The sequence below is a fragment of the Triticum aestivum genome, chromosome 6B (assembly GCF_018294505.1).
Source record: "Triticum aestivum cultivar Chinese Spring chromosome 6B, IWGSC CS RefSeq v2.1, whole genome shotgun sequence".
In the NCBI taxonomy this organism is placed as follows: domain Eukaryota; kingdom Viridiplantae; phylum Streptophyta; class Magnoliopsida; order Poales; family Poaceae; genus Triticum; species Triticum aestivum.
This window is the reverse complement of record NC_057810.1, coordinates 29,731,991-29,759,958: the sequence shown is the minus strand read 5'-3', so window position 1 is coordinate 29,759,958 and position 27,968 is coordinate 29,731,991. Positions and strand designations below refer to the sequence as shown.

Sequence of the window (27,968 nt, the reverse complement as noted above, 5' to 3'; positions counted from 1 at the left end):
CAATTTGGGCACGAGAACGTACTAGGTACACTCAAAATCAAAAGAAAAAGTTATACACTTGAACCCAATAGCTTAGATATGCTTCCCAATGCATGGTTAGTATTCAAATCTTGCATGGATCTATAGAAGTACTGGTATCAATTAAACAAATTTTCAAAGTCTATAGTAGGGGTAGCTCCCAGTATAGATAGTACCACCGCACACTAAGCTTTTCTTTACCAGCCTACCTTACTTGCCTTGCAACACAGAAATAACTAGCTCACCAACCTCCTCAATCGGGATGGCAGCAAGTGTGACTACCGAAGTGATGAACCCTCTCCTCAACAAGCTCACAACGCTGCTTGGGGAGGAGTACAATAAGCTCACGGGAGTGAGGAAGCAAGTATCCTTCCTCAAGAATGAGCTCAGCGCCATGGAAGCTCTCCTTGACAGGATGGAGCTAATGGATGAGCTCGATCCCTCGGCCAAGAACTGGAGGGACCATGTCAGGGAGATGTCCTATGATATGGAGAATTGCATCAATGACTTCACTCATCACATTGAGGGTGCCCATGTAAAGAAAGGTTTTTTCACGAAGATGTCTCAACGTCTCAAGAGGTTGGGGAGGCATCATCAGATTGTCAACCGAATCGAGGAGCTCAAGGTTCTTGTGGTGGAGGCAAATGCTCGGTGCGAGCGGTACAAGATTGATAATTGCATCAATTCGAGTCATGGCAATGTGGTCGCGGATCCCCAGGTGTCAGCGATCTTCAAGTAGGTAGGTCTCGTCGGTATTGATGGCCCGAGAGAAGAGCTTGTCAGTTGGTTGACAGATAAACAAAAGAAACTAAGTGGTTTCCATCTTGGGTTCTGGAGGCTTGGGTAAGACTATGCTTGCCAAACAAGTGTATGATAAGATTAGAGAACAGTTTGACTGCGAGGCATTTATTTCAGTCTCCCAAAGACCAGATTTGCAAAACCTTCTCCGTGGCCTGAAATTAAATCTTCAGATGGCGGATTCTTCTCATGCTCACGAGCTACAAGAAATTATTGACCTCAGTGGCGGAGCTAGATAGCAATCTTAGGGGGCCAAAGCCAAAATATGAACAATTAGCAGGGTAAATAATTGACTCTCTCCTTATCTAAGCCCTGCATAGTAAAAAAAATTCAATTTTTTGCCTAAGGCTGGGGGGGCACGGCCCCCTCAGACGTCTACTAAGATCCGCCACCGATTGACCACCTTAGGGACCTTAAACATAAGAGGTACAGAAAGGCCTACTCCCATGTCACCTAGCACAGTGCTTTGCAAAAATCAGTGTCCTCGGATTCTCGATGAGCGAGTACAAATGAATGAAGTTCCATATGATTCGGTAGTTGGTTCCATTATGTATGACATGCTATGTACAAGACCAGATGTTTCCTATGCGCTAAGTGTTAGCAGCAGGTACCAAAGTGATTCGGGATTGGAACACCGGGCCGCAGTCAAAAATATTCTTAAGTACCTCAGAAGGACCAATGATTTACTCCTTATGTACGGAGGTGATGAAGAGCTCATTGTAAGTGGTTACACTGATGCAGGCTTCATGACTGACCTAGATGACTTCAAATCTCAATTAGGCTATGTTTTCATATTGAGTGGCGCAGTTGATTGGAAAAGTTCCAAACAAAAGACTTTGACGGATTCTACGATGGAGGCGGAATATGTTGTAGCTTCAGAAGCCTCCAACGAGGCGGTTTGGATCAAGCAGTTTCTTGAAGACCTTGGTGTGGTTCCAAGTGCGCTGGACCCGGTGGAGACCTATTGTGATAATAGTGGCACGTGGCTTGGGCTAGGGATCCATCTTTGCACCATAAGACAAGACATATTGAACGCAAATATAAACTCATTCGACATCATGTCGAAAACGGGTTTAGTGAAAGTACGCAAAGTTCACACGGATCTAAACATATCAGACCCGATGACAAAGCCTCTACCACGAGCAAAGCATGAGCAGCACCGGATAGTCATTGGTATTAGTGGAGCCATGTAACTGGAATATGACTCTAGTGCAAGTGGGAGTCTGTAGGAGATATGCCCTTGAGGCAGTAACAACATTTATTTTGTATCTCCAAGTTTGTAATGGATGTTTATGTTCCATGCTATAACTGCAATGATTCTCGAGTTCGCAATATCAACGAGGCTCGGAGGGAAACTCATATGCACGTGTGGTATAATAAACGGTAAAATGTATTCCTAGTCATGCCTCTAAGACTAGCTCAAGTATTGCATGATGATCATGTTTTCCTGATCATGGGCATCACTATGCCGGCAATTTTGAGGGCACAATGTTAGGAGAACATGTGTATCGAATCGACCCGAATTGATGTTATGCTATGAGATACATTGGTCACAAGTAAATGGTTAATAACACAGAGAAAATTAATGTTTGCATAATTCCTTAGACAATGAGTGTCAAATTCCTTCGTTCTTGCTTCGTGAACATTGGGGTTTGTTAAACGTCATCCATAATTGGGTGGCTATTACGACGGCTTACGGGTTCACGAAAAGGTATGACAAGGAACAAGATAGCTCAAGATTGGGATTTGCTTCTCCGATGATGGAGAGATATTCTTAGGGACCTCTCGGTGTTACGGTATCCATCATCGTCTGGTTGTACATAATGTGATTTGATCACAGGGATGCTAGAACACAGAAACAAGAAAAGAGAACAAAACCAGTAACGAGGTAATTGGCATAGTGGACAAGTTGTTGATCAATGGGGATGCCGATACATCTCACCTCGGTTGTTTGTAATATATCGTGAAGCAACAGGAATAGCACACGACAACTGGAATCTCTCTTGAATAATTATTCGTGTGTGTATAGGGGTCAATATGGGTTTTCTTGGAGAGCTTCCCATCATGGCTGATGCCAGGATCCACATGTTGGATGTCTCCCAAGAAAAAGTGATGGTCGACACGAGGTTGTTCCCAGTTTTGGAGTACTTTGAGTTCCAATTTGATGAAGATGTCACATCATGCCTGAGCTTCGAGGCAGGAGCTATGCCCAAGGTACAGACGCTCAGCATCGAATTCGGTTGCGCAGAGTGGAGAGGCGCTACACCAGTCGGCATGGAATGTGGTGCAACATCAAAGACACTTGCTACTAGCATTTCACAAGTTCGATCATGTGCATGGTTCAGGGAGTCCATGTACATACCTCACCTTTCACAGTACAAGTACCTCCTCAAAGAAACCTCTCTATGAGGGTGCCAAGCTGTCTGTGTTGGATGCCATCTCGCAACTGATGGCAGTCAAGGCTGAGTACGGCTGTAGCCGAGGTTGCTTCGAAGCATTTCTGGGAGTATGGGCTAACAGCCTGCCTGAGGGCCATGAACTGCCGAAAACCATGTACGCTACGAAGAAAATCATGAAGGCGCTCTCCATGGACTATGAGAAAATACATGTTTGTCGAAAGAATTGCCTTTTGTTTAGCCATGAGTATGCGGATGACAAGTACTGTAGGAAGTGCGGTTCCTCTCGGTATATTGAGGTGGTCGATAAGCATGGTCAGAAGCAGCAACTAAAAATCCCTGTGACGGTTCTTCAGTATCTTCATTTTATAAAAAGACTGCAGCGCCTTTTCATCACCGAGGAGTCTGCCAAAATGATGAAGTGGCACAAGGAAGGGAAAAGGTACAATCCAAAAAAAAAAGTACATCCATCAGGATGTGAAGCATGGAAGTCATTCGATATAGAGTACCCGGAGGAAGCAGCCGAGGCTGGGAATGTCCGAATTGCTATAACAGGTGATGGGTTCAATCCATATGGTATGTCGTCTAATCCATACAGCTGTTGGCCCATATTTGTTATTCTGCTCAATCTCCCTCCCGGCGCCATAATGCAACGCAAGACCATGTTCCTGTCGCTTATAATTCCGGGGCCTGAATATCTGGGGAAGAATTTGAGTGTGTTTATGTAGCCGTTGGTGGATGATTTGCACCATTCTTGGTACTTCCCGAGGTTGACATACGACCGACATCTGCAGAAAAATTTCTTGATGAAAGTTTGGCTACAATATTGCATGCATGACTTTCCCGGTTATGCCCTGTTCTCCGGATGGTGTACAAGTGGAAAGATGCCTTGCCCAGTGTGCATGCAAGCCTTGATTTTCATTTGGCTGAAGAAGGGTGGCAAGTATGTTGCATTTGACCTGCATCGACAGTTCCTCCCTCCAGACCATCCTGATAGGGAAGACAAGAAGAACTTCACAAAAGGCAAAGTTGTCCATGAAGTAAACGAGATTCCAACATTTTCTGGTGCGAATGTGCTTGCTCAGCTGAAAGCTCTTAAGCCTGCCGGTGAAGGGAAAGGCAAAGGCAAAGGCAAAGGCAAAGGCAAAGCCACAGGCGAAGACGAGGGCGAGGGCAAAGGAAATGGTAAAGGGGAAAAAATTGAAGGATATGGTGAGACGCACAACTGGACTCACATTACCCCCTTCACGCAGCTTCCCTATTTTAAGGACCTCAAACTTCCATACAACATAGACGTGATGCACACCGAAAAGAACGTCGCAGAGTCCCTTTTTTTGCATGATCCTCAACATTCCTGATAAGACAAAGGATAATGTTAATGCTAGAGTTGATCAACAGAATATTTGTGATAGACCACGTCTACACATGCAGCCTCCCACAGGCAGTCGAAAATCTTGGTTCAAGCCAGATGCTGACTTCGTACTTAAAAAGGATCATAAGATGGAGGCATTCAAGTGGCTGAAACACGTCGTGAAGTTCACTGATGGTTATGCGTCGAATATAAGTAAGGGGGTCAATCTTTCAACGGGCAGAGTGACCGGGCTTAAGAGTCATGACTATCATGTATGGATTGAGCGGATTATGCCGGTGATGGTTCGGGGCTATGTTCCCGAGCGTGTCTGGCGTGTGCTTGCGGAGTTAAGCCATTTCTTCCGCACGCTTTGTGCTAAAGAAGTATGTCCTGAGAAGATAAAAGAAATGCATAAGAAGGCGCCGGGGTTGATATGCAAGCTAGAGAAGATCTTCCCGCCAGGCTTCTTTACTCCGATGACACATCTCATTTTGCACCTCCCGAACGAGGTATTGTTGGGGGGCCCTGTGCAGAATCGTTGGCAGTACGGCCCTGAGAGACAGAACAAGCATCTGAGACAGAAATATGGAAACAAAGCTAAGATTGAAGTTTCCATAGCTGAGGCAGTTATCCTAGAGGAGGTGGCAGACCTCAGGACAACCTACTATCCGGACCATGTTCCCACGTTACGCAATAAGGTGTCTCGATACAATACAGAAGAACCCAAGTATAAACCCAAGTTGCCTCTATTCATCGGGCAAGGTGGTAGGGATGGATGCTCGAAACCTTATGTCATGCCACGAGATGAGTGGGAGGATGTCATGTTCTATATCTTGCACAACATCAAGGAAGTTGAGGATGAGTGGATGAGGTAATACCTTTGCACCATTCTTTTAGTCAATTCATTATGTTCACTTTGCCTAGTTCTTATACCGCTTTTCTTATTGTAGTCGATTCATTGAAGAAGAATGGACGGGAATGCTGCCTCCTACTGAAGCGGAGGCACTTGCTCTTCTCTGAAAGGGTGCTGATGGAAGGAAAAATTTCGTTGCATGGTTCATGGAGAAAGTAATTTTTCACACTTTCAATTAAACTCATGCACCCTATAATTTCAATTAAACTCATGCACCCTATAATTTCAATTAAACTTGTAGGGAAATGATCCGACCGAATCAATGGATGAAGAATTGAGATGGGTTTCCATGGGTTTTGACCCTGTCGTCATGACATGCGAAAAGTATGATGTGAATGGGTATCGCTTCCATAAAGAGGAGCACCAGAACAGTCGGCCTGATCCCAAAACCATAAATACCGGAGTCTTCACTGAAGGAGATAATAAAGTAGATTACTACGGAAGGGTAGGAAAAATATACGAGCTTACATTCAAACGTGGCCGCGAACACCTAAGTCTCACTGTGTTCAAATGCCGATGGTTCGACCCCAAAAAGGGTCTGAGACATACGCCTTCTGTTGGTTTAGTTGAAGTTAAACCATCAATCGTCTATGCCGGAGCTGATCTCTTTATCGCCGCTACCCAGGCCACACAAGTATATTATCTGCCTTACCCATGCCAGAAAGAGTACCTAAAGGGTTAAGAAGTTGTGTTCAAGGTGTCGCCGCATGGTAAGCTACCGGACCCGAACGATGATGATTACTACAACATAAACCCCATGACATACGAGGGAGTGTTCTATCAAGAGGAACATGATGACGTGGTCCGAAACAATGAGGATGATGACTTGGGTTATGTTGACCTGGACCCAAACAACGACGATGCACGGATTGATGGTGAGGCAGTTGTGAATCAAAGAGACATAATTATGCTTGAAAAGTTAAATGAAGACGCTGATGATGAGGAAGAGCCTCCACCTCCGTCAGACAATGAAGAAGATATGCGTGATAGTGATGACGAGACCGCTCCACAAATAGATTACAATAGTGATGATTCATATGGGTTCTAGAAAATGTAAGTTCTTTTAATGATCATTACAATAGTATGCTTAATGTGCTCTTCTGGTATTAATGTTTTTCCTGTATGCTTGTTTAATTGATATCCTTATTAATTGTTTATTCTCTTCTCAATGCAGGTTTTCTAATCATGGGCAAGTCCAGCGGCACCAGTTTCCTCAGTAAATTTAAAGGACTTACTCGGAGTGGACGAGCCCACAAGGTTCCCTCCCGACTACGCGAGGATGACACCTCACAGGGAGGTGGAGGGGTCGGGGGAGGAGACCCTAGAGGAGGAGGCGGTGGGGGGAGAGCCCCTAGAGGAGGAGGAGGTGGGGGGAGAGGCAGCCGGGGCAAAAAACTCTGGGCCGTGTCCGAAATAGGAGGGTCTTCTTCGATGCCCTCCCATACAAAGGCACCTTCTAAGTCTGAGGAGGAGGAGTATGTTCCTGATGGCGAGGAGGAGGAGGCCGAGGAGGAGGGTGAGGAGGAGGAGGCCAAGGAGGAGGGTGAGGAGGAGGAGGCCGAGGAGGAGGGTGAGGAGGAGGGCGAGGAGGGTGGAGGGGAGGTTGATCCCGAGTTGTGGGGTGACTTGCCACCGGGTGCTCCGCAGGGGTAGCTGCGTGGTAATGCCGGACTACCTATACCACCTTCTATCGAGGAGCACAAGTGGCTCATTGAACCTGTGGGGACAGAGTAAGTGCCTCTCAATCATATTTTCAACACATGACAACATTTTCTTATTGTACACATGGCAATCATTTGATTCTTTTGCAGAAACTGGATCCTTCGCGGAAAGGGCCGTAAACCGAACGGCCTTATCACTGTCCTGTTGAAGGAGTTTTGGCCTGGCCTATTCTGCCCGCGGCCAGACAGGGACCCGCAGCTGCGGGTTTTGGCCACGAGCTGGGCCCACTACGAGGCTTGCAGCAACGCGGAGTACGGGACGGCCGCTAAGGCCGTGATCACCAAATTTTGGGTAAGTTCTCTTCTGAATCACTTGTCTTCAGTTTCGTTCATAGTTTATCATTGAATCACTCAACTCATGCCTTGTTTGCTTCTGGTTTATGCAGCAACTCTATAGAGTTCTTGACGAGCACAAGGCCAGAGCCGACGTGGTCTTGCTTGCGGCTGCGAAGAAGAAAGCTCGTCAGTTGCAGTACGAGGTGCGCTGGGTTGCCGTCTCGCGGTACTACCACTACTACCTGCACCAAAAGATGACCAAAACTCAAGCACAGAAGTCACGACTTACCTTGAATAGGGAGCAGTTCATGATGGTAACTATTACTAACTTTTCATTGTTTCAAGCAGTCAACTCTATGTTTCGTGCTCACATGTCATGCTTCCAAAATTTGCATAGGTTGTTCCTCATTGGTGCTATGGAAGGCATGACGGATGGGCGAGTTTGGTGGATAGGTGGCTCGGGCCGATGCAGAGTTTGCTGCCAAGAGCATCAAGGCTCGGGCTAACCATGGAGCCGACGGGACACACGGCCAAGGAAACGGGAACCACTGGGGCTTCAAGGCCATGAAGGTATATCTATGTGCATGATGCATTTTTGTTCTTCTTTACCGTCATGTTCTTATGTATGGCTAACTTCTATTTGACGTTGTAGGAGGACAAGTTGAAGAGGCCGCTCTCAGACATGGAGTCGTGGAAGCTGGCCTGCGAGCGGAGTCATCGCAAGGAGGGCGAGAGCCAGTACTACGGCAAGACCGAGGAGCACCTGGGGTCTTACATTCATCACTATCAGGAGTTGCATCCGGATGTTCCTGTTGCTGAGGTCGCCCAGTCTCAGATCGATGACACGGCGGTGGTGGCCATCCAGGGGAAGAAGAATGGCCGGTATCCGTGTTTCGACGGCTTGATCACTCCTTCGATCTCGTACACACAGCTTCGGGCTACCAACCCGAGCCAGTTAGAGAGTACGGGGCGTTCACAGACTCCCTTAGCCCGCCAGCATGCTGTAAGTACTTCCTCTTTATCTTTTTCTATCTAGCATTCTCAGTTTATTTTCAGCATTGCTCACTTAGAAACAATCTAAATTATGTAGGCATATAAGGAGTTTGTCGAGCATAGGAATCTCGAGGTGCGGGAGTACTTGAAACGAGTGAAGGCAAACAATGATTACAACCGTCAGATGATGACGGTTAGTTTTGCCCTCTTAAAACCAAGCTAATTTTTTGCACTTTCATTCCTTCTGATCTTCTAGTTTGCTTGTTTAACTAACATTCAGGCTATGTTGGCGTCTTGGAGTAACCGCACGGATCCACCACAAATGGGACCCCCACCACCACCTGCGGGAGAACCCCCACACGTGCCCACGTTCGATGAATGGGTGGCACTAGGCAGTGATGGTCCGGTTAGTACATTTGCCTAACTACTAACAAATTAGTTCTCGTTCATTCAACACCATCATATCATATTTACCGTTAGAATCTTTTCTGAAACATGTAGGGGACCGGTGGCTCGACTCCTGCTCCGTCGACCCTAGTCACTCCGATCTGGCAGAGTGGTGGTGGTCGCGATGGCGGTTTTGGCGGAGGTGGTGGTGGTTTTGGCGGAGGTGGTGGTTTTGGCGGAGGTGGTGGTTTTGGTGGAGGTGGTCTTGCTTGATGATTCTGTGCATGTGGCCGTCGTGCCATGCCTTTCATATTCCTACTTTTATGATGTTTCATGTCTTGCACTACTTTTATGTTCATGAACTTGAGTCAGTGATGATCTTTAGATGATGTGATGAACTTGAATATGTTTAGATGATGGTGGTGAACTTGAGTATGTTTAGATGATGAACTGTCATACTTCTGCATAATTTCATATTGTTCTATTTTGAAATGCTATCAAATGAATTGGAAAAGAGAAAACAGGGGGAAAAAACTATGCCTACGGCAAAGCCGTCGGCATATATAAGCCCAGGAGTTACCAGGGCTTGCCACGTGGCATATCTATGCCTACGGCTTTGCCGTAGGCATAGATGGAAATCTATGCCGACGACTTTGCCGTAGGCATATCTCTGCTGCCAGGAGTAACAAGGAGACGACACGTGGCAGAGCTATGCCTACGGCAAAGCCGTCGGCATAGATTCATCAATGCCTACGGCTTTGCCGTAGGCATAGCCCTGCCACCAGGAGTACCACGGGTTGCCACGTGGCAGAGATATGCCGACGGCTTTGTCGTCGGCATACACCTGCCACGTGGCATTGCATGATTCGTCCGCGCTTTTGACGGCGCCGTCCGTTGCCGTCAGACGAAAAACACTGCCGACAGCTATACTATGCCGACGGCTGACGCCAGGCCGTCGGCATAGGCCCCTATGCCGACGGTCTGACAAGACTACGCTGACGACATCTACGCCGACGGGTCTATGCCGATGGCAGCCGTAGGCATAGATCTATGCCGACGGCTTAGGGGCCTATGCCGACGGCCCGTGGCCGTAGGCATAGACCGCGAGTCCGGTAGTGAGATAGCTCAAGATTGGGATTTGCTTCTCCGATGATGGCGAGATATTTTTAGGGCCCTCTCGGTGTTATGGTATCCATCATCGTCTGGCCGAACATAATGTGATTTGATCACAGGGATGCCAGAACACATAAACGAGAAAAGAGAACAAAACTGGTAACGAGGTAACTGGCATAGTGGACAAGTTGTTGATCCACGGGGATGCCGATACATCTCACCTCGGTTGTTTGTAATATATCGTGAAGCAACAGGAATAGCACACAACAACTGCAGGCTCTCTTGAATAATTATTCGTGTGTGTATAGGGGTCAATATGGGTTTTCTTGGAGAGTTTCCCATCATGGCTGATGCCAAGATCCACATGTTGGATGTCTCCCAAGAAAAGGTGATGGTCGATACGGGGTTGTTCCCAGTTTTGGAGTACTTTGAGTTCCAATTTGATGAAGATGTCACATCATGCCTGAGCTTCAAGGCAGGAGTTATGCCCAAGGTACGGATGCTTGCCATGGAATTCGGCTGCGCAGAGTGGAGAGGCGCTGCAACAGCCGGCATGGAATGTTTGCCCTGCCTCCCGGACATCCGTGTGTGTCTCATCAACAGCAGCACCGAGTCCAGCAAAAAAATTCAACTTGTCCTTGCTGATGTCGAGTCTTCCTTCAGGAGCGCAGCCCTGGTGCACCCAAGACAACGTTCCGTTAAAAATGCAGTCTGTAACTTGATTGATTTCTGTCTTAATTTATTTTTTTCATCAGTATCATTTGCCTTGTGTATTTATTATCACTACATTATTTCCCCTGTTTATTTAGTTTCTGGAGTTTTTGTTTATTATCACTACGTATCTCAGTCTTCATAAGAGTTTTTAAATGTATGTGCCACACTAATTAAGCAGAATTTGTTGAAGCACTGAATTTTTCGATGCTGGGTGTTGTTGCATTTAAGTTTGGTGCTCCCCTGAATATACTACACCTCCTAGCAAACTAACACAGACTAGATGCTTTGGCCATGTTCAGAAATAGCATTGCATTTACAAAAAAGAATATTGAACAGACATCATAATAAAGTTCAGAATAGCAATGCAGGAAGCAGACAGTGTCAAAGTAGCAACAATTTAAGAAACTTTCGGGACCAAAACCATAATAAACAGACACGTTTCATATCAGACCAAAACCATTCACAATACCCAAAACACATGGAAATTACCTGCCGGCGAGGTCTGATGGTCACTGCTGCAGTGGAAATATAAAGCAAGGTCCATAGCTCCCAACTCAACAGATCCAGTATGAAGATGGCAATTAGTACCTGCAGCTTATGAGCAGGTAACTATCTGGATCTGGATTTGAATTTGAAATTAGCCACTCAGGGATATAAACAGCAGTTGAAATCCTAAAAATTCATAACAGTGTATCGACCATTCTGCATTTATGCAATGTACGTAAAGGATCACCGAACCTCACTACCATTTGAGTAAGCCCGAGCCTAGCTTCAAATATCAACACCGCTGATTAAAATTCAGATGAAAATTAAGACCGTGGAATTCACTAGCTTGTGTGTATTAAGGCACTCTCCAGTTTCGTGCCCAAGGCTATCTATCTCCAGGTCTACTATATACAAGTAAGATCATGCAAATAGAAAACCTATGCTCTTCAAATCTGCTGTGACCATTACCTACACAGCAACTTTACTGTGGCAGCAATTAAAACAGTTTTTTTAACGGATTAAAACAGTATTTTCATTTGTACAAGTACGTACTCCCTATTTAACCTGTATGGAAACAACAGAAAACACCAGGGGCAAATTAAGCAACACCACGGAAATCTGTTGGAAGATCACAAACAGCGGCAATCTGACAACCGAAGCACAAGATTGCAATGCAAAAGAGCACTAATATAACCAGGACACTAATGTTCTCATGATATTGTTCCAGTGGTTTACAAACTACTGGATGGAATGAAGCAATGACACAAAGAGAAGTAAGTGCAGATTTCAGTAACGAAATCAACGAATGACTGGAAGAAGCATATCTAAATCACATTAAAAATAGATCGATTTCTTACTAACAAAAGGATGTCTACCAGATAAATTGAGGAGTAATTCTAAAAAAACAAAAACAAAAAAAGCAGAGTTTGAGGCCAAATGCCCTTCTTGGTGGAAGAAGTTTGATCTCACAGAGCACCATCTTGGCAGGCTGCGTTGGCTCATGTCCACGTATCTGAAGGTGGAGTGCCGGCAAATCCTACTTCCCAGATCACTCTTAAAATCTGAACACAGGATAGAATGGAACTAGCAACACATATTTCGCTCGGCCATGATTTAGGAAAATATAGTTAGACTTTAGGGTTCAGGAATAAAATTATCAGGAGAACACAAAGATCTTCTCTGAAGGAATGACAACATCAACATATCAGGGTTCAGGAACAAAATTAACAGTTTCATAGGAGTTAGCATTTAGCAATGACCAAACAAGCATGTAACAGGCATACTACAGAAAATAAGCAACATCTAGTTTGGCAAAGAACACCAAAACAGGAACTACCAGCTTACTACGCAGAGTGAAAACTTTGTTGCGCCATACACAGTGATCCTTAGCCCACTATTGGTTCAAGTAAATCTGAAACTAGCTGGCACCTCCCCTTTGCAAGCTGCTGCATAGTCATCGGCGAGGTGTGGCGCAGCTTCGTTGTGAGGGCGTATGTACTTCTCCATGAAGTACTTCTCCTGAATTGAGAGTGCACTAGAGAAGCTCAGGTCACGATCTACCAATCCATTTTCCTTGAGGAACTTTAGAACATAGCACCGGGGCTTGAGCCGATTATCAAGGCTATAATAGAGCATTACCGGCCGACGAGCAATGTATGCCGGTTCCAAACCCACCTCAGAGACAAGGAACTCGAACCTGCGCCACAGGATGTCCTTTGACCTCTTCAGCAGCATTGGAGCTTTAGACAAAGCCATGACAACCTCAGCATCCGACCAGCTGAACGTCTTCTTCAGGTAGTCCACTTTAGCAGTGATCTTCTCCTCGGTGAGGAATGAGACGGCATGTAGCGCAATTCTGTACATCCCAGAACCCCGGGGCATGCCTAATCTTTCAGCATATGCCCCCATTGCCCGGACGCGCCCCGGGTTGGTGGTCAGCATCCTCGGCACTCGGACACACAGCTTGCCAATATCGCAATCATCTAGCCCGCACTCCCGCAGGAACACGACATTGGGCTTGATAACCTTGTCCAGGTCCGACGAGAGAAGGTAGGATGAGCGCTGGAGCGCGCGGAAGAAGTTGTCGAAGGAGCCAAAGAGGGGCAGGTAGTACTGCATCTTGGAGACGATGGATCTGCAGCGGAAGTTGATGTAGGCGAGCGACACGAGGCGGGCGATCCCAGGACGCAACAGACCGAGGCCCTCGAGTCCGTTGACGACGGGGACCAGGGTTGTCTCCACGCCGGCGCAGAGGAAGAGCGGATCTTTGGCGACGACGGCGGCGGCATCGACGCCAGTGAGGCCGAGGCCGGAGAGGAAGGCGAGGACGGCGTTGGGTTTGTCCGGGGATTTGAGGTGGGAGAGCTTCGTGGAGGCCTTGAGTGCCTGGGCTCGGGTGAGGCCGCAGGTGTCGACGAGGTAATCCTCAACGGCGAATCCTCGGCTCGGGGGAATGGGGGCCGCGACGGCGGAGAGGAGGCGGCGGAGTGGGAGGGTGGCCGGGGCGGAGGTGGAGGTGGAGGTGGAGGAGAAAGAGAGGAGATGGAAAACGATGCGCTCTCGGAGGCGGAGCATCGCGGCGGCGGCCGGTGGCGGCGGCGGCAGCGGAGGTATTTTTGTGTGGTCTGTCGGGAAGGAAAGAAATGGGGGCCGGTGAGAATGGGCTGCCATTTTCGGTTCTTGTCATTCGGTTCAGCGCTGGGCTCTAATTCGGCCCAATTTTTAATCGTCGACTCCCCCTCTGTTAATGGTCCAAGACCCATTTAAAAGTGGAAACATCTTTCGAAATTCCCGAGCAAAATTTGAAAGTGGGAGCATTTTTTGTAAAATAAAGCGAACAAAAATTTGAAATTCTAAACTTTTTGTAAACATCAACATCTATTGACTTTGTGAACAAATTTTAAAACCTGGCCCATTTTTCAAAAATTGCGATTTTCTTTAAAATTATGATCATTTCTTTCAAAACATGAACATTCTACGAAAATCTTTGAACATTTTTTGAATTTGTGAAAAAAATTGAAAACATGAACAACTTTTGAATTAATGAACAAATACGCAAACAGGAACATTATTTATTAATCGCAAACATTTCTCGAAATTATGACATTTTTTCAAAACCGTGAATTTTTTTTATCAAACTCCCCGAACATTTTACGAATTTGCGAACAATGTTCAGACATAAACATCTTTTGAATTTATGCACAAGTATTGAACATCTTCCAAATCGCGGTCGCTAGCATCTTTTTGGTTTGCTCTAGCCGCTGCTTCTAGAAGCTCTTGGGTTTCAACAAGTTGCTTCAGGCCCAGAGACGGCGTAGGTGGATGTAAGATGAATTTCTCGATTTCTATAAGGTTTTTTTAAGGATTATAAACATGACCTTTATATGAGTATTACTTTTTTCTAGTATTGACGTGTGTCATCATCCTTTGTTACCTTCATTTTACTTATGATCATTTTCTATGCACCTTGTAACCACTTACTGATATAATGTACGACTAACTCGTGCCAAATTTGCAGTAGGTACTTTATTGTAGTTGATGACTTATGGGATCATCTAGCATGTAATATTATTAGTTGTGCCTTTCCAAAAAAATTCTAATGGAAGTAGAGTAATGGTAACCACACGTTTGGATAACGTAGCTGTTCGGGCGTGTCAAAGTGATTGTGCCTGCATTTGTAGAATGAAGCACCTTGAAGAGCAAGAGTCAAGAAGATTATCTTCCAATAGAGTATTTGGTTTGAAAATGACTGCCCACCCCAATTTGAGGATGTTTCAGCTAAAATTCTCAAGAAGTGTGGTGGATTGCCGCTTGCAATTATCTCCATATCTAGCATATTAGTTAGCCAAGAAGGAAGATCGTTGAATGGGGATCATAGAAAAATCTATTGGTGCCAAGTCTGCCCCAACATCCGCCTTGGAAGAGGTGAGGGCCATACTAAACCTTAGCTACATGCATCCTCTTGTTCATCTTCGGCCATTTTTTTGTACCTTGGCATATATCCAGAAGATCGCGAGATTGAGAGGGATGGCCTGGTTCGGCAATGGGTAGCCGAAGGCTTTGTTTTTAGTTTGCATGGTGTAGATTTGGATGATGTTGCAAGAAGTTATTTCAGTGATCTTATTAGTAGTAGTCTGATTCAACAAGAAAGAACATTTGGTGGGGAGGTACTTTCTTGGAGAGTACATGATATGATGTTTGATTTGATTCTAAGCAAGAGCACAGAATATAATTTTATCATTGTGGCATATAATGATGAAGACATGGCAAGATTGCACAGTTGCAAATACAAGGTCGTTGGTTATCCCTCCAACCAAGTGTTGGTGGTGCAACATCAAAGACCGTTCTACTAGACAAGTTCGATCATGTGCATTGTTCGGGGAGTCCATTGATGTCTACTACACAACCTTCTTCTTGTAGACGTTGTTGGGCCTCCAAGTGCAGAGGTTTGTAGGACAGTAGCAAATTTCCCTCAAGTGGATGACCTAAGGTTTATCAATCCGTGGGAGGCGTAGGATAAAGATGGTCTCTCTCAAACAACCCTGCAACCAAATAACAAAGAGTCTCTTGTGTCCCCAACACACCCAATACAATGGTAAATTACATAGGTGCACTAGTTCGGCGAAGAGATGGTGATACAAGTGCAATATGGATGGTAGATATAGGTTTTTGTAATCTGAAAATATAAAAACAGGAAGGTAACAAGTGGTAAAAGTGAGCGTAAACGGTATTGCAATGCTAGGAAACAAGGCCTAGGGTTCATACTTTCACTAGTGCAAGTTCTCTCAACAATAATAACATAACTGGATCATATAACTATCCCTCAACATGCAACAAAGAGTCACTCCAAAGTCACTAATAGCGGAGAACAAACGAAGAGATTATGGTAGGGTACGAAACCACCTCAAAGTTATTCTTTCCAATCAATCCGTTGGGCTATTCGTATAAGTGTCACAAACAGCCCTAGAGTTCGTACTAGAATAACACCTTAAGACACAAATCAACCAAAACCCTAATGTCACCTAGATATTCCAATGTCACCTCAAGTATCAGTGGGCATGATTATATGATATGTATCACACAATCTCAATTCATCTATTCAAACCAACACATAGAACCTCAAAGAGTGCCCCAAAGTTTCTACCGGAGAATCATGACGAAAACGTGTGCCAACCCCTATGCATAGGTTCATGGGCGGAACCCGCAAGTTGATCACCAAAACATACATCAAGTGAATCACGTGATATCCCATTGTCACCACAAATACGCACGGCAAGACAGACATCAAGTGTCAAATCTTTAAAGACTCAATCCGATAAGATAACTTCAAAGGGGAAACTCAATCCATTACAAGAGAGTAGAGGGGGAGAAGAAACATAAGATCCAACTATAATAGCAAAGCTCGCGATACATCAAGATCGTGCCAAATCAAGAACACGAGAGAGAGAGAGAGAGATCAAACACATAGCTATTGGTACATACCCTCAGCCCCAAGGGTGAACTACTCCCTCCTCGTCATGGAGAGCGCCGGGATGATGAAGATGGCCACCCGTGAGGGTTCCCCCCTCCGACAGGGTGCCGGAACAGGGTCCCGATTGGTTTTTGGTGGCTCTGGAGGTATTGCAGCGGTGGAACTCCCAATCTATCTTCTGTTCTGGAAGTTTTACGATACGTAGGTATATATGGTGCAAGGGGTACGTCGGTGGAGCTACGGGGGCCCCACGAGGCAGGGGGCGCGCCCTAGGGGGGTGGGCACGCGCCCCACCCTCGTGAGCACCTCCCGTATCTTCTGACGTGGAGTCCAAGTCCATCAGGTGGGTTTCCTTCCAAAAATAACTTCTCCAGTTGATTTCGTTCCGTTTTGACTCCGTCTGATATTCCTTTTCCTCGAAACACTGAAATAGGCATGAAACAACAAATCTGGGTTGGGCCTCCGGTTAATAGGTTAGTCCCAAAAATAATATAAAAGTGGATAATAAAACCCAATATTGGCTAAAACAGTAGATAATATAGCATGGAGCAATCAAAAATTATAGATATGTTGGAGACGTATCAAGCATCCCCAAGCTTAATTCCTGCTCGTTCTCGAGTAGGTAAATGATAAAAAAGAATTTTTGATGCGGAGTGCTACTTAGCATAATTTCAATGTAAATCTTTTTAATTATGGCATGAATATTCAGATCCGAAAGATTCAAGACAAAAGTTCATATTGACATAAAAATAATAATACTTCAAGTATACTAATCAAAGCAATCATGTCTTCTCAAAATAGCATGGCTAAAGAAAGTTATCCCTACAAAATCATATAGTTTTGCTGTTGCTCTATCTTCATCACACAAAGTATTTAATCATGCACAACCCCGGTGACAAGCCAAGCAATTGTTTCATACTTTAATAATCTCAAACTCTTTCAACTTTCACGCAATACATGAGCGTGAGCCATGGACATAGCACTATAGGTGGAATAGAATGGTGGTTGTGGAGAAGACAAAAAGGAGAAGATAGTCTCACATCAACTAGGCGTATCAACGGGCTATGGAGATGCCCATCAATAGATATCAATGTGAGTGAGTATGGATTGCCATGCAACAGATGCACTAGAGCTATAAGTATATGAAAGCTCAACAAAAGAAACTAAGTGGGTGTGCATCCAACTTGCTTGCTCACAAAGACCTAGGGCATTTTGAGGAAGCCCATCATTGGAGTATACAAGCCAAGTTCTATAATGAAAAATTCCCACTAGTATATGAAAGTGACAACATATGAGACTCTCTATCATGAAGATCACGGTGCTACTTTGAAGTACAAGTGTGGTAAAAGGATAGTAGCATTGCCCCTTCTCTCTTTTTCTCTCATTTTTTTATTTTGGGCCTTTTCTCTTTTTTTATGGCCTCTTTTTTTTATTTTTTTCGTCCGGAGTCTCATCCCGACTTATGGGGGAATCATAGTCTCCATCATCCTTTCCTCACTGGGACAATGCTCTAATAATGATGATCATCACACTTTTATTTTTCTTACAACTCAACAATTACAACTCGATACTTAGAACAAAATATGACTCTATATGAATGCCTCCGGCGGTGTACCGGGATGTGCAATGACTCATGAGCGACATGTATGAAAGAATTATGAACGGTGGCTTTGCCACAAATACAATGTCAACTACATGTTCATGCAAAAGGCAATATGACAAAAGTAATGTGTGTCATATGAACGGAATGGTGGAAAGTTGCATGGCAATATATCTCAGAATGGCTATGGAAATGCCATGATAGGTAGGTATGGTGGCTGTTTTGAGGAAGGTATATGGTGGGTGTATGATACCGGCGAAAGGTGCGTGGTATTAGAAAGGCTAGCAATGATGGAAGGATGAGAGTGCGTATAATCCATGGACTCAACATTAGTCATAAAGAACTCATATACTTATTGCAAAAATTTAGAAGTCATCAAAAACCAAAGCACTACACGCATGCTCCTAGGGGGATATATTGGTAGGAAAAGACCATCGCTCGTCCCCGATCGCCACTCATAAGGAAGACAATCAATAAATAAAATTGTGCTCCAACTTCATCACAAAGCGGTTCACCATACGTGCATGCTACGGGAATCACAAACTTCAACACAAGCATTATTTAAATTCATAATCACCCAACTAGCATCACTTTGATATTATCACCTCCATATCTCAAAACAATTATCGAGCATCAAACTTATCTTAGTATTCAACACACTCAAAAGAAAGTTTCACATATCTTGAATACCAAGTATATTATCATTAAGCAAATTACCATGCTATTAACGACTCCCAAAATAATCTAAGTGAAGCATGAGAGATCAATAGTTTCTTTAAAACAAATCCACCACCGTGCTCTAAAAGATCTAAGTGAAGTACTAGAGCCATAACAAAAACTACTCCGAAAGATATAAGTGAAGATCAATGAGTAGTCGAATAATTATGCAAATATGTGAAGACTCTCACAATTAATAATTTCAGATCTTGATACTTTATTCAAACAGCAAGCTAAGGTAAAGAAAACTACATTGCAAGGATAGCACAACTCATGTGAAGAAGCAAAAACTTAGGCTCAACCGATACTAACCGATAGTTGTTGAAGAAGAAAGGTGGGATGCCTACCGGGGCATCCCCAAGCTTAGATGCTTGAGACTTCCTGAAATATTATCTTGAGGTGCCTTGGGCATCCCCAAGCTTGAACTTTTGTGTCTCCTTAATTCCTCTCATATCATGGTTTCTCTTTTTATCAAAAGCTTCATTCACAACAAACTTAACAAGAACTCGTGAGATAGGTTAGTATAAACCAAAACAAAACCTTATCATTTTCTACTGTAAAAAATCACTAAAATTATTATTCAACATTACATACTAAATGCCTCTGCATATTTAATACTCCTATCCTTAAATAGAATCATTAAACAAGCAAACATATGCAAACAATGCAAACATAACAGCAATCTGCCAAAACAGTACAGTCTGTAAAGAATGCAAGAGTATCAATACTTCCCTGAACCCAAAAATTATGAACTAAAATTCCCACTGTAATAAATTTATCATATCTTAATATGCAAAAAGATTCAACATTATACCATTCTATGACTTTTCTAGGGAATTTTTGCAACAGCGGTAAATTTTCTGTTTTCAAACAGCAACAAGTAAACTAGCAAAATAAGCATGGCAAAGGCTATCCTTGACTTTTTTTATTGAACTAAAGATGCAAAACATTATTCTAACTAACAGCAAGAAAATACTAACAAAATAAAATGACGCTCCAAGCAAAACACATATCATGTGGCGAATAAAAATATAGCTCCAAGTAAAGTTACCGATGAACGAAGACGAAAGAGAGGATGCCTTCCGGGGCATACCCAAGCTTAGGCTCTTGGTTGTACTTGAATATTACCTTGGGGTGCCTTGGGCATCCCCAAGCTTAGGCTCTTTCCACTCCTTATTCCATAGTCCATCGAATCTTTACCCAAAACTTGAAAACTTCAACCACACAAAACTCAAAACAAAACTCGTAAGCTCCGTTGGTATAAGAAAAAAAACACCACTTAGGTACTGTAATGAACTCATTCTAAATTCATATTTGTGTAATATCTACTGTATTTCAACTTATCTATGGTTCATACCCTCCGATACTACTCATAGATTCATCAAAATAAGCAAACAACACATAGAAAACAGAATCTGTCAAAAACAGAACAGTCTGTAGTAATCTGTATCAAATGTATACTTATGGAACTCCACAAATTATGAAATAAATTGCTGGACATGAGGAATTTGTCTATTTATCATCTGCAAAAAGAATCAACCTAAAAGGACTCTCCAGTAAAAAATGGCAGCTAATCTCGTGAGCGCAAAAGTTTCTGTTTTTTACAGCAAGATCACATAAACTTCACCCAAGTCTTCCCAAAGGTTCTACTTGGCACTTTTTTTTGAAACAAAAGCTATAAAACATGATTACTACAGTATCATAATCATGTGGACACACAAAAACAGTAAGGATAAATATTGGGGTGTCTCCCAACAAATGCTTTTCTTTAATGCCTTTCTAGCTAGGCATGATGATGACAATGATGCCCACATAAAAGATAAGAATTGAAACATAACGGGAGCATCATGAAGAATATGACTAGCACATTTAAGTCTAACCCACTTCCTATGCATAGGGATTTTGTGAGCAAACAACTTATGGGAACAATAATCAACTAGCGTAGGAAGGTAAAACAAGCATAACTTCAAGATTTTCAACACATAGAGAGGAAACTTGATATTATTGCAATTCCTACAAGCATATGTTCCTCCCTCATAATAATTTTCAGTAGCATCATGAATGAATTCAACAATATAACCAGCACCTAAAGCATTCTTTTCATGATCTATAAGCATAGAAAATTTACTACTCTCCACATAAGCAAAATTCTTCTCATGAATAATAGTGGGAGCAAACTCAACAAAATAACTATCATATGATTGAAAATTAAGATCAAGATGACAAAATTCATGGTTATCATTATTGTTTAAAGCATACGTGTCATCACAATAATCATCATAGATAGGAGGCATGCTTTCATCATAGTAAATTTGCTCATCAAAGCTTGGGGGACAAAAAATATCCTCTCCATCAAACATAGCTTCCCCAAGCTTGTGGCTTTGCATATCATTAGCATCATGGATATTCAAGGAATTCATACTAACAACATTGCAATCATGCTCATCATTCACATATTTTATGCCAAGAATTCTATGTAATTCTTCTTCTAGTACTTGAGCACAATTTTCCTTTCCATCATACTCACGAAAGATATTAAAAAGATGAAGCGTATGAGACAAACTCAATTCCATTTTTTTTGTCATTTTCTTTTATAAACTAGACTAGTGCTAAAACAAGAAACAAAAAGATTCGATTGCAAGATATAAAGATATACCTTCGCTTACCTAGCCTCCCCGGCAATGGCGCCAGAAAAGAGCTTAGTTGACGGGGTGTGAGTGAGTGCCCTTTACCTAGCCTCCCCGGCAACGGCACCAGAAAAGAGCTTGACGTCTACTACACAACCTTCTTCTTGTAGACGTTGTTGGTGTTGGGGAACGTAGCAGAAATTCAAAATTTTCCTACGTGTCACCAAGATCTATCTATGGAGAAACCAACAATGAGGGGAAGGAGAGTGCATCTACATACCCTTGTAGATCGCCAAGAGGAAGCGTTCAAGAGAACGGGGTTGAAGGAGTCGTACTCGTCGTGATCCAAATCACCGGAGATCCTAGTGCCGAACGGACGGCACCTCCGCGTTCAACACACGTACAGCCCGGTGACGTCTCCCATGCCTTGATCCAGCAAGGAGAGAGGGAGAGGTTGAGGAAGACTCCATCCAGCAGCAGCACAACGGCGTGGTGGTGGTGGAGGAGCGTGGCAATCCTGCAGGGCTTCGCCAAGCACCGCGGGAGAGGAGGAGTAAGAGAGGTAGGGCTGCGCCAATAGAGGAAGAAACTCATGTGTTGGGCAGCCCCCACAACTCAACTATTTATAGGGGGAGGGGAGGGGGCTGCGCCCCCTCTAGGGTTCCCTCCCAGGGGTGGCGGCAGCCCCCAGAAGCCATCTGGTGGCGGCCAGAAGGGGGGAGAGGGGAGGCGCACCTGGGGTGGGCCTTAGGGCCCATCTGCCCTAGGGTTTGCCCCCCTCCCACCCTTCCCTGCGCCTTGGGCCCTGTGGGGGGGCGCACCAGCCCATCTGGGGCTGGTCCCCTCCCACACTTGGCCCATGCAGCCCTCCAGGGATGGTGGCCCCACTTGGTGGACCCCCGGGACCCTCCCGGTGGTCCCAGTACGTTATCGGAAAAACCTGAAACTTTTCCGGTGACCAAAACAGGACTTCCCATATATAAATCTTTACCTCCCGACCATTCCGGAACTCCTCGTGACGTCCAGGATCTCATCCGGGACTCCGAACAACATTCGGTAACCACATACAAACTTCCTTTATAACCCTAGCGTCATCGAACCTTAAGTGTGTAGACCCTACGGGTTCGGGAGACATGTAGACATGACCGAGACGTTCTTCGGTCAATAACCAAAAGAAGGATCTGGATACCCATGTTGGCTCCCACATGTTCCACGATGACCTCATCGGATGAACCACGATGTCAAGGACTTAATCAATCCCGTATACAATTCCCTTTGTCTGGCGGTATTGTACTTGCCCGAGATTCGATCGTCGGTATGCCGATACCTTGTTCAATCTCGTTACCGGCAAGTCTCTTTACTCGTCCCGTAACACATCATCCCGTGATCAACCCCTTGGTCACATTGTGCATATTATGATGATGTCCTACCGAGTGGGCCCAGAGATACCTCTCCGTTTACACGGAGTGACAAATCCCAGTCTCGATTCGTGCCAACCCAACAGACACTTTCGGAGATACCTGTAGTGCACCTTTATATTCACCCAGTTACGTTGTGACGTTTGGTACACCCAAAGCATTCCTATGGTATCCGGGAGTTGCACAATCTCATGGTCTAAGGAAATGATACTTGACATTAGAAAAGCTTTAGCATACGAACTACATGATCTTTGTGCTAGGCTTAGGATTGGGTCTTGTCCATCACATCATTCTCCTAATGATGTGATCCCGTTATCAATGACATCCAATGTCCATGGTCAGGAAACCGTAACCATCTGTTCATCAACGAGCTAGTCAACTAGAGGCTTACTAGGGACATGGTGTTGTCTATGTACCCACACATGTATCTGAGTTTCCTATCAATACAATTATATCATGGATAATAAACGATTATCATGAACAAGGAAATATAATAATAACTAATTTATTGTTGCCTCTAGGGCATATTTCCAACAGTCTCCCACTTGCACTAGAGTCAATAATCTAGTTCACATCGCCATGTGATTAACACTGATAGGTCACATCGCCATGTGACCAACATCCAAAGAGTTTACTAGTGTCACTAAACTAGTTCACATCACCATGTGATTAAGACTCAATGAGTTCTCGGGTTTGATCATGTTTTGCTTGTGAGAGAGGTTTTAGTCAACAGGTCTGCTACATTCAGATCCGTATGTACTTTGCAAATCTCTTGGTCATATTGTAAATGTTGCTTCCACGCTCCACTTGCAGCTATTCCAAATGGTTGCTCCACTATACGTATCCGGTTTGCTACTCAGAGTCATTCGGATAGGTGTTAAAGCTTGCATCGACGTAACCCTTTACGCCGAACTCTTTATCACCTCCATAATCGAGAAACATTTCCTTATTCCTCTAAGGATAATTTTGACTGCTGTCCAATGATCCGTTCCTGGATCATTCTTGTACCCCTTGACTGACTCATGGCAAGGCACACTTCCAGTGCGGTACACAGCTTAGCATACTATAGAGCCTACGTCTAAAGCATAGGGGACGACCTTTGTCCTTTCTCTCTGTTCTGCCGTGGTCGAGCTTTAAGTCTTAACTTCATACCTTACATCTCACGCAAGAACTCCTTCTTTGACTGATCCATCTTGAACACCTTCAAGATCATGTCAAGGTATATGCTCATTTGAAAGTATCATTAAGCGGTTTTGATCTATCCTCATAGATCTTGATGCTCAATGTTCAAGTAGCTTAATTCAGGTTTTTCATTGAAAAAACACTTTTCAAACAACCCTATATGCTTTACAGAAAATTCTACATCATTTCTGATCATCAATATGTCAACAACATATACTCATCAGAAATTCTATAGTGCTCCCACTCACTTATTTGGAAATACAAGTTTCTCACAAACTTTGTATAAACCCAAAATCTTTGATCATCTCATCAAAGTGTACATTCCAACTCCGAGATGCTTACTCCAGTCCTAAGAAGGATTGCTGGAGCTTTGCATACTTATTAGCGTCTTTCAGGATTGACAAAACCTTCTGGTTGTATCACATACAACCTTTCCTCAAGTATAACATCGAGGAAACAATGTTTTGACATCCTATCTGCAAGATTTCATAAATCATGCAGTAATTGCTAATATAATCCCAACAGATTCTTAGCATCGCTACGAGTGAGAAAGTCTCATCGTAGTCAACTCCTTGAACTTGTCGGAAAACATCTTAACGACAAGTCGAGCTTTCTTAATGGTGATACATACCATCATTGTCTGTCTTCTTCTAAAATCTATCTGTACCCAATAGCCTTACGACCATCAAGTAGTTCTTCCAAAGTCATGGATCCTTTCTCGGATTTTATGGCCTCGAGCCATTCGTCGGAATCCGGGCCCACCATCGCTTCTCCATAGCTCGTAGGTTCATTGTTGTCTAGCAACATGACCTCTAAGACAGGATTGCGTACCACTCTGAAGTAGTACGCATCCTTGTCACCCTACGAGGTATGGTAGTGACTTGATCCGAAACTTCATGATCACTATCATAAGCTTCTACTTCAATTGGTGTAGGCGTCACGGGAACAACTTCCTGTGCCCGGCTACACACTAGTTGAAGTGATGGTTCAATAACCTCATCAAGTCTCCACCATCCTCCCACTCAATTCTCGAGACAAACCTTTCCTCGAGAAAGGACCCGATTCAAGAAACAATCCCTATTGCTTTTGGATCTCAATTAGGAGGTATACCCAACTGTTTTGGGTGTCCTATGAAGATGCATTTTATCCGCTTTGGGTTCGAGCTTATCAACCTGAAACTTTTTCACATAAGCGTCGCAGCCCCAAACTTTTAAGAAACAACAACTTAGGTTTCTCCAAACCATAGTTCGGTGTCGTCTCAACGGAATTATGTGGTGCCCTATTAAAGTGAGTGCGCTTGTCTCTAATGCCTAACCCATGAACGATAGTGGTAATTCGATAAGAGATATCATGGTACGCACCATATCCAATAGGGTGTAACTATGATGTTCGGACACACCATCACACTATGGTGTTCCAGGCGGTATTAATTGTGAAACAATTTCCACAATGTCTTAATTGCGTGCCAAAGCTTGTAACTCAGATACTCATCTCTATGATCATATCATAGACATTTTATCCTCTTGTCACAGTGACCTTCAACTTCACTCTAAAATTACTTGAACCCTTCAATAATTCAGACTTGTGTTTCATCAAGTAAATATACTAAACATCTACTCGAATCATCTGTGAAGTAAGAACATGTAACACCCCAAAAATTTAACCAGGTTTTTGATATTAAAGTCTTGCCAGGCATTTTAAAATTTTGCATTCTGGACCTTTCTGTGTATTTCAGAAAGAAAACTCTTCTGTTATTGTTAAAGAGTTTTATCTTTCCCTAGTGGAGCTTTCCAAAATATTAGACTTCTATGCCATCTTATTAAAACAATTTCTAAATCAGTAGATATATTTATTAAATTATTTCACCCTGAGCTTTAATCATTAAAATGGCTTGTTTAACTTTTGGAGCTCTGTTTGTACTGCAGCCAGATGATAACTTTAACTAATATTCCAACCAAAATTTGGAGATGTCATGTGATGCCCCTAGATCACTTTTGTGTAATAATAAAATTATTTCATTGCTTATTTCGAGTGTTACACATGTTTTTCTTCTCTGGTCCAGTGGGCAATTTTGCACTACAACCCAATTAAATACTTCGCTAGAGCCTCCACCAAAATTATGGGATGTCAGTATTAGCATGCCATCCAACCTTATGCAAAAACCTAGTGTTGTTCTTTGGAAAAATTGAGTGAACCAACCTCTTTTTCATTCTGGACCAGACTTGTGTTTTCTACTGCAACCCTACTATTTCTTGCTCTAGTGAATTTGTGCTTTCTCATGCTTGTAGTCAACCCTGCAAAACCCCTAAGTCCAGGAGCATGCTCTCTTTGGAACACTTTTGGCCCTTGTAATGAAGCCATTTACTTCCTATCCAGAAGTGTAGTTTTGCAAAACTTGCACTAGCAAGTTTCTCCTTTCTGCAAACTAACTTCACCACCCTCTCTTACATCCATGGAGACACTGATCTGGAGAATTTGGCCACTCCAAGAACTACCTAGGTGCATTTGGCATTTTGTCAAACACCCTGGGTGCACAGCCAGATTTGGCATGACTTCAAGTTTACTTGGTGAACTTGAGCCCCTGACCAATCCACCATGTCCCGTGATCCCCTTGCTAACCCTAGACTAGACTTGTTTATTGCCAGCCTTAACCGCGACCTCTAGGCTGCCCTGGCATTTCGTCGAGCGTGTCCCGGGCGTGCTCTGGGCGCGTCCAGAGCGTGCGTTTGGCACCCACGAGCGCCTGAGCCGCCGTGTCACGCCCCGCACTCAATCCGGCATGTAACCGGTCCCAGCCAACACTCCGTGTTCCCCTGCACCGCCACACCACCCCGACCAACCTGGCACCCCACAGCGCCACCGTCAGGACGGCCGTGGCGGCTAGCTGGTGGATGCTTGCAGGACCGGCCGTGGCGGCGCCGCCCAAGCCACTGGCGGTTGCCACCGGCCTCCTGGAACAGTGAGTGCTCATCCACAGCTTCGTCCTCTAGCGCGCGTCGCCGCCACGTCGCCCTAGCTACAGAACGGCGGTCGCCGGCAAGCTTATCCACGGCCGCCGCAAACCGACCTCCATCGCCTATATAAAGAGGTCCCCGAGTTCAAACCCACACGCAGGCAGCCTCACACCGTCCCACTCGTGCCCCCTTAGCCGTCAATCGATGGGAGAGGGTCGTCTCCTTCCTCTCCGGCAACTCCAGCCGCCGTCACTAACCAGGCCATTCTGGCGCCACCAGGACCTCCCCCTCTCCACTCTCTCCACCAGGAACCCCCTCACCCTCTCGTGAGTCCGTCCCCCTACTCAGTCTTGATCGGGACTCACCGCGGGCGAAATCACACTTTTTCCGACGATCTCTGTCCGCCGCGGAGCTCGCCGCCGGCAGCTCCGTCCACCCCAAAGGACGAAACCACCACCGGAGTAACCGCCTCGACCCCCTGAGCCCGCGGGTGACCTCCGTTTGTCGAGCAGTGCCGCCGTTCGCCGGCGAGCGTCGCCGGAGTCCCGCCCCCTCTCTCGGGCGGAGGAAGAGGAGGGAAGTGGACTAGTCAAACCTGACCAGTGGGCCAGGCGGGCCCACTGTCAGTGACTCAGGCACAGTCCACGCTGGATAAGTGGAAGCGCATTTCCAAAATGCGCCTTCGACGTGCGTTTTCTTTTTCTGTTTTTATTTAAATAACAGGTTTTTGACAAAACTTTGACCGGCTGTATCTTTTTAAATACAGCTCCAAATGAATTAATTCTTTTTCCTACCTCTTTCAAATGATGTCTAGTTTATTTTAAGATTTATTTG

The 27,968-nt window shown here is 44.4% G+C and overlaps 1 protein-coding gene and 1 pseudogene across 1 annotated transcript; one reads left to right on the top strand and one right to left on the bottom strand.

Moving 5' to 3' along the window:
- Positions 1 to 280: 280 nt before the first annotated feature.
- LOC123138701 (disease resistance protein PIK6-NP-like) lies at positions 281 to 26,023 on the top strand (annotated as a pseudogene).
- LOC123135536 (uncharacterized) lies at positions 10,489 to 13,824 on the bottom strand. The gene is made up of 2 exons (XM_044554640.1): positions 11,170 to 13,824; positions 10,489 to 10,639 (listed from the first exon to the last, which is right to left on the bottom strand). Exon 1 carries the CDS (start codon positions 13,738 to 13,740, stop codon positions 12,568 to 12,570), a length of 1,173 nt encoding a protein of 390 aa, XP_044410575.1. The 5' UTR covers positions 13,741 to 13,824; the 3' UTR covers positions 10,489 to 10,639; positions 11,170 to 12,567.
- Positions 26,024 to 27,968: the final 1,945 nt, after the last annotated feature.

What these genes read in the sequence shown, in the direction of transcription:
- LOC123135536 (XM_044554640.1), bottom strand. Translation starts at nt 13,740, where the DNA reads ATGCTCCGCCTCCGAGAGCGCATCGTTTTCCATCTCCTCTCTTTCTCC.